At 42.6% G+C, this 16,250-nt stretch overlaps 1 protein-coding gene across 1 annotated transcript in view; it reads left to right on the forward strand.

Annotated features, from left to right (window-relative positions):
* Positions 1 to 11,239, forward strand: part of PDE6A (phosphodiesterase 6A) — a 130,598-nt gene extending 119,359 nt beyond the window's left edge. The window contains exons 17-18 of the mRNA XM_077261143.1: positions 1,714 to 1,797; positions 10,970 to 11,239. Of these exons, the coding sequence (XP_077117258.1) occupies positions 1,714 to 1,797; positions 10,970 to 11,164 (279 nt within the window). The 3' untranslated portion in view covers positions 11,165 to 11,239. The remainder of the gene's footprint in view (positions 1 to 1,713; positions 1,798 to 10,969) is intronic.
* The last annotated feature ends 5,011 nt before the right edge of the window (positions 11,240 to 16,250 follow it).

Genomic DNA, 16,250 nt, shown 5'->3' on the forward strand with positions numbered 1-16,250 from the left:
TTTGATTTTCAGAATGCTGGGCAGCTGCTTAGAAAAACCCATAGAGCAGGGGTGGGGAACCTCAGGTCCAAGGCCTCGATGGCCTTTTATCAGGCCCCCGAGCAGATTCTCAGGGACTGTATTCTTGGGCAGGGAGCTGTATTTTGATTACAACCAGCTCATTAATTTCTTCTTGCTCTGTTAGCATACATACGCAGTTCACTACTGAACACTGAAGGACATGCAATGAAAGATTAAGTCCTGAAACCAGTGCCAGAGTCAGGATGTACTTTGTGGGTGGAGTTTGTACGGCGCCCGAAGGATGGTATAAATATCCAAATGGCCCTTGGCAGAAAAAAGATTCCCCACCCCTGCCATAAAGGTTCTATGAGGAGGCTGGGTTTTTATAAAGCTAGGAAGTTTGCATAACCTGGCCTTTCCTAATGATGATAGTGAATAAGCCATAACAGGCTAATTAAAGTCTGAAACGTTGGTCAAAGTCATCTGAGCACACAAATTTCCAAGGGTGCCCAAACTTTTGCATTGGCCCATTTTCCTTTTTGTCATTTTTAAAATGTAAAGAAAATACCAACATATATTTTTTTTGTTTAAAACGCAAACTAAAGGTGTCATCTTTAACTTTAGGCATTCTAGAGATCATTTCATCTTCAGCTTGCTCAAGCACTGCATTCTCTGTTCTCACATACAGAATTATGGCATGAGCAGTGTTTCTTCCGGTCCTGGAGGTTACATGATTGGTTATGTAGTTGTCAGTCTAACTTGACCCAGCCCTAAAAATGACAATTCTCACTGTGAAGCCTCCTTCACACATCGTGTTTGCAGCACATGTTGTATCTATTTTTTTCACAGATGCCATGCATACCCATTATAACGTATTGTGCTATGCATATGTCTGTGTAAACCCCATAGAGACATTTCCGTTTTTTTCCCGGCAGCATGGATGACAAGGGCCATTATACATCTTTGGGTCCTTGTAAAACACGTACAGCACACAGATGTAACCCGTGTGCCGTACGGGTTACATATTGCAACAGATAGGAGAAGCTTTACAATTTCATTGTTTCTTATCGTTTCGTATCGGAAAAACATAGAATGCACACTGATGGCACAATGATGACAAACATTGACACCGGTACCTTTTTTTTACGGACATGTTTTTTGCGGACATGTGAACAGGACCTTACAGGACTGTTTTCCAGTACCCCCTGTAGTGATTTTATTTATACCAGTAAATTTGTGCACACGCAATATTTGTTTGCTTCTTTTTGCTCAAACTTTATGATCCACTAGTGCATTTTTGCAGTTTTGAATAATGTGGCTCACACATCTTTAGAGAATAACACAGCACAAAAAAAAATACTCTTAAAAAAATAGCGAATTATGAATCAGCCCATTGTGTCTATTGCTTGTTTGTTTTAGAATGAATTTGAAAAGCGAGACAAAATGGATTCATACACAATGGCTATATGACATAATAAAATTTACTTAAATGATAATAAAAAGTATATACATACATAGCATATACATAGGATGTTGAATGATGTTGTATAATGTTATCATATGAAGCGTTTATCCCCTATTGCTCTTATTCATCTCGGTGTATGGTCTATATATGACTATATGGTTGAGCAGTGTAACCTGCAGAACACATTTACAAGTCTTTTATCAAACACCCATTTTAGTAAAAAAATATAACATATTGTTTTCTTATAGCCAATGATGGACAGGAACAAAGCAGATGAGCTGCCGAAGCTGCAATGTGGTTTTATTGATTTTGTATGCACATTTGTATATAAGGTAAGTTTTTTTTCCTATTTATATGTAGCAAAACAATACCAAAACCACAGCAGATATGATAAAATATACTAGACTCACATTTTTCCTTCCCTGATGATCCAGTGCATAAGCCTCCGATTTCCTTCCGGTCTTTGACAAGTGGCTGGCACATAAGCCCTACAATTGCAACACTAAAATAATATAATATATCATTCTTATCAGTCATTTGTAATGTTTTAGAAGATTAAATTGTTTCCTAGCATTAAAATAAAAAGTTGGTATTTATAAGAACAAGGATTATTTATAATTAATATTGTTACGATTTAATTGACATGCATTATGGATGTCCTGAGGGAATTTTCAGCTTGGATTAAGAATAGCCATCGATGGAGAATCTGTGGTAACAATGGTATAATTTAATTTTAAAGTTTCTTTTAATCAATACTGTTATGATCCTTAGTGGCTGAGGATCACAGATTGGACTAGCCAAGTTACTGAACATAGAACAAGCTCTAGGGAGGTGGTAACTGGACTGACCGCAAAACCTGATCCTAACCAAACACACTAAAGGTAGCCGGTGAACGTGCCTAAATTCCTGGACGTCTCGACGCAGCCTAAGAAACTTGCTACCCCTATAGAGAAAGTAAGACCTCACTTGCCTCAGAGAAATGACCCCAAAGATATAGGAAGCCCCCAACAAATAATAACGGTGAGGTATGGGGAAATTACAAACGCAGAAATGAAAACCGATTCAGCAAATGAGGCCCACTAATACTAGATAGCAGAAGACAGACAGGCAACTGTGCGGTCAGTAAAAAACCCTATACAAAATATCCACGCTGAGAATACAAGAACCCCCACACCAACTAACGGTGTGAGGGGAGAACCTCAGCCCCCTAGAGCTACCAGCAAGCAAGGAAATCACATATTAGCAAGCTGGACAAGGACAAATAAATAACCAAGAAACATATTGAACTCTGATGAGCAAAAAATAACCAAACAGAAACTTAGCTTCTCTTGGCGAGACTGATAGCGAGGGAATTCAGGAGAGATCAAAATAGCACTGAATACATCGACAGCAAGCAACAACTAATAGTCCAGGTGAGCTAAATAGGAAACCAGCTAACAGATAACGAGACAGCTGATCCAGCCTCAGACCTGCAGAATGACACAAAGAGCCACCAGAGGGAGCCCAAAGCCAGCACTCACACAGTACCACTTGTGACCACAAGAGGGAGCCTAAAAACAGAGTTCACAACACAATACATCTTGGAATAATAATTTCCACAATTGGATGTGTTTTAAAAAAAATGTTCCTGTGTGTGAGGCCTCCCGAAGAAGCAGTGCGAAATGTGCGTCGGGGCAGAGGAACGCCGAGAGGATTCCACGTGGCTGCATATTAGGTACTGACACTGTTCATATTTATTATTATTGTCTGAGCTTTTCCATCTACCATTGAGCGTACACAGGTACTGGGGGACCAATACAGATAAATCCCTCCATGTGGGAATACCAAGGAGGTCTATTTGAGGCACTACTATATACCCCATGTAAAAAGGGATGTTCTGCTCAAACATATAGGGATATTTGTGTCTTTGTTCATGCAGCCAATAGTTAGGAATATCCAACGGTAATGAAGTCCCTCATCATAGGACCAAGCACCCTTGTTTTAATGTAATTTCATGTCTTTTAAGATTTATTAATAAAAGTGATATTTTACACAATACTACTACTTTCAATTGATCACCATAAGTGATAACATGTTCCTGCACGGTCAGACACAGCCATTACACAGTACATAGCAGGGCACATTTATAAGATTATCTCAGCACAGGAACATTTTTTTTAGACACATCCAATTGTGGAAATTGTTATTATTCCAAGATTTATTATTTATGGGAAAACTCCTTTTAAGACAAGGCTAATATTCTGATATTTTTTACATACAGTATGTGGTAAATTCATTGTTACTATGAGCTGTCTTGCTATGCACAAGGTATACACCTTTTGTTATTCTTCAAAAGAAAGGGATCCCCATAGCAAAGATAACATTCTGTTACCAGCTTTTCACACACAAGACAGAACAAGGGGCTGCTGGCAAATTAGGGAGGCCATCCTTCTACTCATTGGTAAGCATGTATGAATCACTATTTGATTAGGAGTGACTATGGGGTACTGCCTTTTGGCACCCATATACTTTGTCAGATTCCTTTGCCATTTGGGTATTATGGTGTTACGGTTGTTATTCATGGATAGCCTGCTCAGGATGCATTTAGCTTTTCCTTCTTAACCCAGCTTACCTTCACGTCTCCTCCAGATTTCCTCGCTGTGTAAGCTACATTGTCTACATTTACTAAGTGATTTATATGTGTACTAGATGGTGGCCCGATTCTAACGCATCGGGTATTCTAGAATATGGTTGTATGTATGCAGGGCCGGACTGGCCATAGGGCACTTCTGGCAAATGCCAGAAGGGCCGGTGCCAGTGGTAGGCCGCTCAATCCGCCGCCCCCGCCGTCGCATTCAACTATACCGGCGTATAGACGCCGGTACAGTTGAATGCAATGATGGAGGAGAGAGCGTCTACAGACGCTCCTCTCCCATCATTCCCCGCTCTGCCTCTGACACTGCGGGTGCGCGATGATGTCATATCATCGCGCACCTGCTGTGTCCCGGGCAGACTGCAGCTGCTGAGACAGGAGCAGGAACCAGGAAGCAACGCTGGGCACGAGGAGAGGTGAGGAGAGTTGTTTTTTTTTTCTGGACTGTGGGGCCATTCTCGGAGGAGGTGAGGGGAGGAAGAGAAGAGATGTGGGCTGTATATAGTTCTCTGTGGGCTGTGCTCTGTGCTGTATACTACTGTGGGCTGTATATAGTTCTCTGTGGGCTGTGCTCTGTGCTGTATACTGCTGTGGGCTGTATATAGTTCTCTGTGGGCTGTGCTCTGTGCTGTATACTGCTGTGGGCTGTATATAGTTCTCTGTGGGCTGTGCTCTGTGCTGTATACTACTGTGGGCTGTATATAGTTCTCTGTGGGCTGTGCTCTGTGCTGTATACTGCTGTGGGCTGTATATAGTTCTCTGTGGGCTGTGCTCTGTGCTGTATACTGCTGTGGGCTGTATATAGTTCTCTGTGGGCTGTGCTCTGTGCTGTATACTACTGTGGGCTGTATATAGTTCTCTGTGGGCTGTGCTCTGTGCTGTATACTACTGTGGGCTGTATATAGTTCTCTGTGGGCTGTGCTCTGTGCTGTATACTGCTGTGGGCTGTATATAGTTCTCTGTGGGCTGTGCTCTGTGCTGTATACTGCTGTGGGCTGTATATAGTTCTCTGTGGGCTGTGCTCTGTGCTGTATACTGCTGTGGGCTGTATATAGTTCTCTGTGGGCTGTGCTCTGTGCTGTATACTACTGTGGGCTGTATATAGTTCTCTGTGGGCTGTGCTCTGTGCTGTATACTACTGTGGGCTGTATATAGTTCTCTGTGGGCTGTGCTCTGTGCTGTATACTGCTGTGGGCTGTATATAGTTCTCTGTAGGCTGTGCTCTGTGCTGTATACTACTGTGTGCTCTGTGCTATATATAGTTCTCTGTGGGCTGTGCTCTGTGCTGTATACTACTGTGGGCTGTATATAGTTCTCTGTGGGCTGTGCTCTGTGCTGTATACTGCTGTGGGCTGTATATAGTTCTCTGTGGGCTGTGCTCTGTGCTGTATACTGCTGTGGGCTGTATATAGTTCTCTGTGGGCTGTGCTCTGTGCTGTATACTGCTGTGGGCTGTATATAGTTCTCTGTGGGTTGTGCTCTGTGCTGTATACTACTGTGGGCTGTATATAGTTCTCTGTGGGCTGTGCTCTGTGCTGTATACTGCTGTGGGCTGTATATAGCTCTCTGTGGGCTGTGCTCTGTGCTGTATACTACTGTGTGCTCTGTGCTATATATAGTTCTCTGTGGGCTGTGCTCTGTGCTGTATACTGCTGTGGGCTGTATATAGTTCTCTGTGGGCTGTGCTCTGTGCTGTATACTGCTGTGGGCTGTATATAGTTCTCTGTGGGCTGTGCTCTGTGCTGTATACTGCTGTGGGCTGTATATAGCTCTCTGTGGGCTGTGCTCTGTGCTGTATACTACTGTGTGCTCTGTGCTATATATAGTTCTCTGTGGGCTGTGCTCTGTGCTGTATACTGCTGTGGGCTGTATATAGTTCTCTGTGGGCTGTGCTCTGTGCTGTATACTGCTGTGGGCTGTATATAGTTCTCTGTGGGCTGTGCTCTGTGCTGTATACTGCTGTGGGCTGTATATAGTTCTCTGTGGGCTGTGCTCTGTGCTGTATACTGCTGTGGGCTGTATATAGTTCTCTGTGGGCTGTGCTCTGTGCTGTATACTACTGTGGGCTGTATATAGTTCTCTGTGGGCTGTGCTCTGTGCTGTATACTGCTGTGGGCTGTATATAGCTCTCTGTGGGCTGTGCTCTGTGCTGTATACTACTGTGTGCTCTGTGCTATATATAGTTCTCTGTGGGCTGTGCTCTGTGCTGTATACTGCTGTGGGCTGTATATAGTTCTCTGTGGGCTGTGGTCTGTGCTGTATACTGCTGTGGGCTGTATATAGTTCTCTGTGGGCTGTGCTCTGTGCTGTATACTACTGTGGGCTGTACATAGCTCTCTGTGGGCTGTGCTGTATACTACTGTGGGCTGTATATAGTTATCTGTGGGCTGTGCTCTGTGCTGTATGCTACTGTGGGCTGTATATAGTTCTCTGTGGGCTGTGCTCTGTGCTGTATATAGTTCTCTGTGGGCTGTGCTCTGTGCTGTATACTACTGTGGGCTGTATATAGTTATCTGTGGGCTGTGCTCTGTGCTGTATGCTACTGTGTGCTGTATATAGTTCTCTGTGGGCTGTGCTCTGTGCTGTATATAGTTCTCTGTGGGCTGTGCTCTGTGCTGTATACTACTGTGGGCTGTATATAGTTATCTGTGGGCTGTGCTCTGTGCTGTATGCTACTGTGGGCTGTATATAGTTCTCTGTGGGCTGTGCTCTGTGCTGTATATAGTTCTCTGTGGGCTGTGCTCTGTGCTGTATACTACTGTGGGCTGTATATAGTTCTCTGTGGGCTGTGCTCTATGCTGTATACTACTGTGTGCTGTATATAGTTCTCTGTGGGCTGTGCTGTATATAGTACTCTGTGGGCTGTGCTGTATATAGTACTCTGTGGGCTGTGCTGTATATAGTACTCTGTGGGCTGTGCTGTATATAGTACTCTGTGGGCTGTGCTGTGTATAGTACTCTGTGGGCTGTGCTGTATATAGTACTCTGTGGGCTGTGCTGTATATAGTACTCTCTGGGCTGTGCTGTATACAGTATAGTACTCTCTGGGCTGTGCTGTATATAGTACTCTCTGGGCTGTGCTGTATATAGTACTCTCTGGGCTGTGCTTTATATAGTACTCTGGGCTGTGCTGTATATAGTACTCTGGGCTGTGCTTTATATAGTTCTCTGTGGGCTGTGCTGTATATAGTTCTCTGTGGGCTGTGCTGTATATAGTACTCTCTGGGCTGTGCTGTATATAGTACTCTCTGGGCTGTGCTTTATATAGTACTCTGGGCTGTGCTGTATATAGTACTCTGGGCTGTGCTTTATATAGCTCTCTATGGGCTGTGCTGTATATAGTTCTCTGTGGGCTGTGCTGTATACAGTTCTCTGTGGGCTGTGCTGTATATATTACTTTGTGGGCTGTGCTGTATATATTACTTTGTGGGCTGTGCTGTATATATTACTCTGTGGGCTGTGCTGTATACTACTGTGTGGACTGTGCTGTATACTTCTACGTGGGCTGTGCTGTATACTACTGCGTGGTCTGTGCTGTATACTACTGTGTGGTCTGTGCTGAATACTGCTGTGTGGGCTGTGTTATCTACTACGCGAGCTGTGCTATAGTATGCAGGCTGTGCTGTATACTATGCGGTTTGTGCTATATAATATGCGGGCTTTGCTATATACTATGGGGAGTATATTATATTCTATGGGGGAGGCCATGTTATGTATTATGTGGCTGTGTTATATACTATTGTGGGGGTATATTATATTCTATGGGGGAGGCTGCGTTATATACTATGGGGGGCTGCATTATATTCTATGGGGGGCTACATTATATATTATGGGGAGGTGGGCTGTATTATATTCTATGGGGGTTACATACTCTGTGGTGGCTGCATTATACTCTGTGGGGTGGCTGCATTATACTCTGGGGTGGCTGCATTATACTCTGGGGTGGCTGCATTATACTATATGTGGGCTGCATTATACTGTATCGAGGACTATGGGGAATACGTTATACTATATGAAGAACTATGGGGTGCATTATACTATGGGAAGTGAATTGTACTACATGGATGACTGTGGCGGTGCATTATACTATATGGAGCACTATGAGGATTGTATTATGCTATATGGAGGACTATGAGGATTGTATTATGCTATATGGAGGACTATGAGGAGTGTATTATACTATGTGGAGGACTGAGCAGTGTATTTTAATATATGGAGGACTATAGGGAGTGTATTATACTATATGGAGGACTATGGAGCACATTATAATATATGGAGGACTATGGGGTGTATTTTACTAAACAAGTAAAATGCTGCATATTCGGATTGTTTTTGCTGGAACAAAAAGCCTTGTTGTCAGCAGCACATTGCCAGTGTAAACTGTAGATGTGCTGCTGAAAACATGATACTGTATGGTGATCTATTAGTGATCGTTCTGTCTCATCATTATTCCTCAGCTGGTGGAAAGAGGCCGGGAAACAAGCGTTGAACAACTTCAGTATTGTCGATCAAACTCGTTTAGCGGCCTGAACTCAGCGCACGTAAATACAACAGAAAGGCTTCTGTGTGATGTGCAATATGTTAGCATTTGGGGACCCATTTTAAACTTTGCCTAGGGCCCCACTTTGCCTAAAACCGGCCCTGCCTACAAGTGTACAAAGATATTATACAGTCACCATGTGACAAGTGGGCCTGTGTAACTTCAAATGCCAGGGCTGAATTTTAGTCCCAGTCCGGCCCTGTATGTATGTATATAGCACAGGCCACGTAGTATATAGGAAGCATGTAGTATATAGCAGACAAATAGTACGTGGCCTGTGCTATATACTATGTGGCTGCTATATACATACATACATATTCTAGAATACCTGATGCGTTAATACAGGCCACGCAGTACATAACACAGCCCACGTACTATATAACACAGCCCACGCAGTATATAGCAGCCATGCAGTATATAACACAGGCCACGCAGTATACAACACAGGCCATGCAGTATATAACACATCCCACGCAGTATATAGCAGCCACGCAGTATATAACACAGGCGATGTAGTATATAACACAGGCCATGCAGTATATAACCCAGGGCATATAGTGTATAGCACAGCCCATGCAGCATATAACACAGCCCACGCAGTATATAACACTGCCCATGTAGTATATAGCACAGCCCCTGCAGTATATAGCATAGCCCCGCAGTATATCACACAGCCCACGTAGTATATAACACTGCCCATGTAGTATATAGCACAGCCCCCGCAGTATATCACACAGCCCACGCAGTATATCACACTGCTCATGTAGTATATAGCACAGCCCTCGCAGTATGTCACACAGCCCACGCAGTATATCACACTGCCCATGTAGATATAGCACAGCCCCCGCAGTATATCACACAGCCCACGCAGTATATCACACAGCCCACGTAGAATATAGCAGCCATGTAGTATATAATGCAGCCCACACAGTATATAGCAGCCATGTAGTATATAGCACAGCCCCCCGCAGTATATCACACAGCCCACGCAGTATATCACACAGCCCACGCAGTATATCACAATGCCCATGTAGTATATAGCACAGCCCCCAGCAGTATATCACACAGCCCACGCAGTATTTAGCAGTGTGGGCACCATATCCCTGTTAAAAAAATAATTAAAATAAAAAATAGTTCTATACTCACCCACCGGGATCCACCAAAGCTCCGCCGAGCCGCACGCGGCTGTCGCCATCTTCCATTCCCAGGATGCATTGCGAAATTACCCAGAAGACTTAGCGGTCTCGCGAGACCGCTAAGTCTTCTGGGTAATTTCACAATGCATCCTGGGAACGGAAGATGGTGGCAGCCGCGTGCGGCTCGGCGGACTACGGAGGATGAGAATAGCAGGTTTTTTTGTTTTTTTTAATTATTTTTAACATTACATTTTTTTACTATTGATGCCGCATAGGCAGCATCAATAGTAAAAAGTTGGGGACACACAGGGTTAATAGCAGCTGTAACGGAGTATAGTATAGTATAACCCGGTCTGTTACCACTGCCATTAACCCTGTGTGAGCGCTGACTGGAGGGGACTCGGGAGTATGGAGCGGGCACTGACTGTGGGGAGTAAGGAGCGGCCATTTTGCCGCCGAACTGTGCCCGTCGCTGATTGGTCGTGGCCGTTTTGCCGCGACCAATCAGCGACTTGGATTCCATGACAGAGGCCGCGACCAATGAATATCCGTGACAGACAGAAGGACAGACAGAAGGACAGACAGAAAGACGGAAGTGACCCTTAGACAATTATATAGTAGATTTGTCCTAATAAAAGTCTTTTCAATTATTATATTTTGTGGGACTTTTATACTCCATTTTTTTGCCTTATTCCATGTATTTTGGAGTTGTCCTGTTAACCCAGTGATTCTGGGTACTGACTTTGGGAGAGTTTTACTTCCTTACTCTCGGCCACAACTTAATGGTATGCTTGATGATTATTGTATTGGATACAAGAAAATACAGCCTGATACGATACTTGCTTCCCCTTTCACACCCTTTCCATGACCCTTGGGCATATTAACCAGTCCCTTGCTTGCAACCAAAGCAGCCTTTCTGAAAAGGGGTCCTGTAAAAGGTATTGCCATCTAGTAGTAATGGAACCATGGACCTCGTAGTATTTGCATGGAATTCCTTTATGATATGTACTCCTTATTCATGTCCATAAATGCTCATACTTAAAATGGAAGATTACAATCATTCCCAGTGAACTTGACTGTCGATACTTCTTATCTCTAAGGAAAGGAGACAACACTGATCATGTCTATATTCTATAATATTATTATTAATCTTGATTGTCATGACATATCCAGCTCTAATCTTTGTTCTCCTCCAGGAATTCTCAAGATTTCATCCAGAGATACAACCAATGTATGACCGGATTCTCAACAACAAGAAGGAATGGAAGGCATTGGCCGATGAGTATGAAACAAAAATGAAAGCTCTTGAAGAGGAGAAGCAGAAAAGAGAAGGCAAACAGCCTGCAAAACAAGGTAGAGATATAGCAAGCCATGGCTATCAGACTTATTGAGCAAAGATCTAGTATTGCATGGTATTAATGGTGTCCATTGTTTTCCATCTTAAGTATCACAAATCTGTTTTATGAATGTAGACCAGGTTACAATGAAGTACTTATACCCCACAAAGGGTCTTTTGATTCATTATCATTACCAACATGACTTTAATCCCTTAAGGACCAGACTTTGACAGTGGTATTTAACATGTTAACAGCTGTGGGTAGATCGCGATTCCACCCGCGGCTGTTAGGGGCACATGACAGCTGATCAGATCAGCTGTCATGTGCCAGAAAAAAGTGCGGGCTCATCGCCGAAGCCCACACCAAACAGGGGGAGACATCCAATGACGGACACTGCATGTCATTGGACATAAAGAGGTTAATTAACGGTAACTGTAAAGAGCTCTCTATTGTTATGGCTACAATCATGTCTTATATTCTCTAAAACTAAAACTCAGTCCCGCCTATGCCCCTTGTCATGGCTCTCTTGGATTTATTTCTGACTTATAAAGAAACACTGGATTTAATGAAGTCACTGAGTGTCATATAACTAGAAGAACATACTCATGTGACCAGTGTCCCAATGTTTCATTTAATCATGAGTTCTTCTTGTCTTTACAGCCCCTGCTTCGACAGGGAAAGAAAATGGAGGAAACCTCCCAGTAACGGATCAGGCACCCCAGTCAAAAAGTTGTTCTATCTTATAAAATTGTAAATATTTTATCCATTTTTTGTTGATTTTTCTTTTCTTCGTTTTCTAAGTAGATTATGGATAATGTCATTTACTGCTGATGTAGTTTGAGTACTGCGAAGAGTTATGACTTTTATATTATAATTGCCCCACAACTATGCAGTGTCCATTTTATAGCTTACTGTAATGTCTCCAATATTAACATTTATTTTTGACTGAAATAAAAGTGAAGCTGCAATCAGAGCAGAACCAACTGGTATATGCTGGTTACTAGTCTTAGATTCCTGAAATTGTTAACAAAGGTGCATTTTACATTTTTCTAACATGATTTTCCATAGTCTCTTTTTTAGTTAAACCTTGTATTCACCATGAAATAATTATGGAACATCTATTTCTAAAATTCTGCAATGTGTCATTCTTCTGTTAGTTCTTCTGTTAATGTGTATTATTAAATTGACAGCTGACTGTTACCATTCCCCATATCAACAGGGTGTACACTGTCTGATGCTGTCAAAGTTCTGATAGAGTCAGACTGTATAGGAAAATACAATACAACAATACAAGGAGAATGGTAACACACAGTTGTAAATTTTTGCTTGCATATCCAGAAGAAATAATAGTGGATTGGTATAACAAAGACATTAAAAAAAGATGCTTCAGAGATGCTTCATCAATAATAGAGCTTGACATCCATTACATTTGCCCACATAATTGAGCCATAAAGCCTTACATTAAAGCCTTGACACATATTCATGTTCTTAACTACCATATTACTAATCAGATCAAAAATATACTGTCAGGACTCAGGTGTCCCGTGACAAGGGGCTCCTTCCCTGTCTCTAATGCTAGGGGGTGCCCTAGCACGCCCTGTTCCCTGGGTTACTTCTGAAGGTGAAGATGCCAGGACCACATACCTTGCCTTAGCTCCTGAATCTGTCCTCAGTCTGTACCTTTCCTAACCCAAGGAAGAGGGGAGTAGTAGTGCGCCGTAGTACCCCAACCAGACTAAGAAGGTAATACTAACTGGGTTAATGGAAATACCAAACATGCAAATATACACTCACATATAAGAGGTAAACACTGGGTAGTGGAGTATGAGGTAAAACCAAAGTAGGAGAAGGAAAGGGAAAAACCAAAGAAGGAAAGGGAATTTTCACACATACTAAACCAAGCAACAGTCACTGAAAAATTCACCAAACTCCTCAAAAAACCACTAACAACTTTCCTCGCAACCATGCAGCATAAGCTATCTCTGCTGATGATGTGTGTTAGGGTACTGTCACACAGTGCAATTTTGATCGCTACGACGGCACGATTCGTGATGTTCTAGCGATATCGTTACGATCTCGCAGTGTCTGACACGCTACTGCGATCAGGGACCCTGCTGAGAATCGTACGTCGTAGCAGATCGTTTGAAACTTTCCTTCGTCGCTGGATCTCCCGCTGTCATCGCTGGATCGTTGTGTGACAGCGATCCAGCGATGCGTTCGCTGGTAACCAGGGTAAACATCGGGTTACTAAGCGCAGGGCCGCGCCTAGTAACCCGATGTTTACCGTGGTTACCAGCGTAAAAGTAAAAAAAAACAAACTGTACATACTCACCATCTGATGTCCGTCAGGTCCCTTGCCGTCCGCTTCCCGCTCTGACTGACTGCCGGCCGGAAAGTGAGAGCAGATCACAGCGGTGACGTCACCGCTGCGCTCTGCTCTCACTGTACGGCCGGATCTCAGTCAGAGCAGGAAGCGGACGGCAAGGGACCTGACGGACATCAGATGGTGAGTATGTACGTTTTTTTTTTTTTTTACTTTTACGCTGGTAACCACGGTAAACATCGGGTTACTAAGCGCGGCCCTGCGCTTAGTAACCCGATGTTTACCCTGGTTACCCGGGGACTTCGGCATCGCTCCAGCGCCGTGATTGCAACGTGTGACCGCAGTCTACGACGCTGGAGCGATAATCATACGACGCTGCAACGTCACGAATCGTGCCGTCGTAGCGATCAAAATTGCACTGTGTGACAGTACCCTTAGCCAGGACCCAGATTACATAGGGGATAGGAGTGGCTAACAGTGCACAGCTGCCAGCCTGAGCTCCCAGAGCTCTCAAAAGAGCAGATTAACCCCTGCTCTGCCCAAAGAAATTATCACCGTTTAATAAGAACGTGAAGCGCTTCAATTCAGCACAGGAGTAGGAGAACTGAGACGCTGCAGTCGTCTGGCTCCTCTCTGTTGCGGTAACCCTGTGACATATACATTTTCTTGAGATTAGAGAAAAATATGAATTTTGTCCAGAAAAGGACAGAGCTCCTCAAATAGATGAAGGAAGTCCTTGACTATAAAGGGGTATACTGGCAAATCAATCTAAGGGACAGATGTTGAGTGTTGTACATTCGTACTTTTGAAAACAATTTTTTTTTATACACGTGTTTTTCTTTAGCTTTTCTCATAGCTCAACATATCCCAAGATGAGTAACATGAGATTATACTCTGGGAGTTGTTTAGGCAAATGCGTTTTTCCATACCTTGTCTCTTAGGTTGGCATATCTCAAGATGAATGACAAGGGTTGATACTCTGTTGAGAGTTGTTTTTTTCCTTACTGTTTATCTTAGCTCAACATATCCCAAGATGAGTGACATGAGATGATACTCTATGGGGAGATACAGATGTTTTTTCATTACCTTTTTTCTTAGTTTGGCATATCCCAAGATGAGTCACGTAGTATGATACTATGTTGGGTAATGTTTATGCAGATGTGTTTTTTCATACCTTTTCTCGTAGCGTAACATAGCCACAGTTGAGTGATATTCGATGATATTCTGTTGAGAGATGTTTGTGAAGATGAATTTTTATTTCTCTTTTCTCCTAGTTTGATATTTCTAAAGATTAGTGACACAAGATGATACTCTGTTGGAAGATATTTATTCAGATGTGTTCCTTACCTTTTCTCTTCTTTTGGCATATTCAAAATGAATGAAACCAGATTATAATCTACTGGGAGATTTTTATGCAGATGTGTTCTTTCTTAACTTTTCTATTAACCAAACATATCACAAGATGAGTGACACTAGATAATACTTTGTTGAGAGATGCTTATGTAAATGTTCTTTATTACCTTTTCTCTTAACTCGATATATCTCAAGAAGAGTAACACATGCTGATATTCTTTTGGGATATGTTCATGCATATGTGTTCTTCATTACCTTTTTTTTCTTAACTCGACATATCCCAAGAAGAGAGACACAAGATAACATTCTTTGTGCATATGTTGATGTATATGTGTTCTTCCTTACCATTCTACTAGCTTAATATGTCCAAAAGTGAATGGCACAAAATGATATTGGGGCACGTTTTTGCATGTTTTCCTCCCTACCTTTTCTGCTGTTTTGACAAATCCCAAGATGGGTTATGAAATGATGCTCTTTGTGGTCGATTAGTGGTTTAGGTGTGTTACAACCTGTCAAGTATTTTAATGTATTGATTTTGTGTGACCAGAAATTTCACTCCTTTCAAAATTCATGCAATGGTAAGGTCACACATCTCTTTCGATTTTTTTAAGACCATTTTAAATCATATGACTTGAGCAGCCCTCAAAGAGCACCTGAACATACAAAATCGATGCCAGGAAAATACCTAATATAAAGAGGCATTATGACCCATGTTACGTGACAAAATGTAACTCTAAGCTACAGATCAATACTAGTAGGTAGGAAGAGTCCAATGCCTGGTTGGATGATCCAAAAAACAATTGTTTTTAATATTGGTGTAAATGAAGAGTCAGTTTTTGTTTAATCAAAACCTTGGTAGCAAGTTCCATATAACTTCAAAAAGTCAGAAGGAGACTAGATGAAGGCTGTACAATGGCTTATGACCTTTCAACAATTGAAGAAAAGCCAATTGAAATGAGCTTCAGGGTGATAGGAGAGGAAGATTAGAAAGAGAACATAAAAACATGCTCACTTCACCTTTCATTTTTGCACCCCCATCCCGTTGCTCTCCGTTCGCTATCCGATCCTCTGTCGCATCGCTTCTCTGACCGAGTGTGGCCAGTGCTTCCAGCTATAAGTAGGCAACTGCACAGGTGGAATAATACCGATGAGGCAGCCACCCTACAATCAGGGATTATAGAAAAATAGAAAAGTAGACACCTCTGAGGAGATCTCATTTACATGTATAAATATATGTGTGGTCAGTACAAAGAACTGGCACATGACTTATTCCTTCCAAAGACCATACTGAGGACTAGGGGGCACTCATTACGGGTGGAAGAAAGGCGATTCTGACAGATAAATAGGAAAGGGTTCTTTACAGTTAGAGCAGTCAGACTGTGGAATGCTGCACCACAAGAGGAATTAATGACAGGATAATTCGATGCTTTCCTCAATACACATAACTTTGTTGGTTATGGTTTA

The sequence above is a fragment of the Ranitomeya variabilis genome, chromosome 5 (assembly GCF_051348905.1).
Source record: "Ranitomeya variabilis isolate aRanVar5 chromosome 5, aRanVar5.hap1, whole genome shotgun sequence".
NCBI lineage: Eukaryota > Metazoa > Chordata > Amphibia > Anura > Dendrobatidae > Ranitomeya > Ranitomeya variabilis.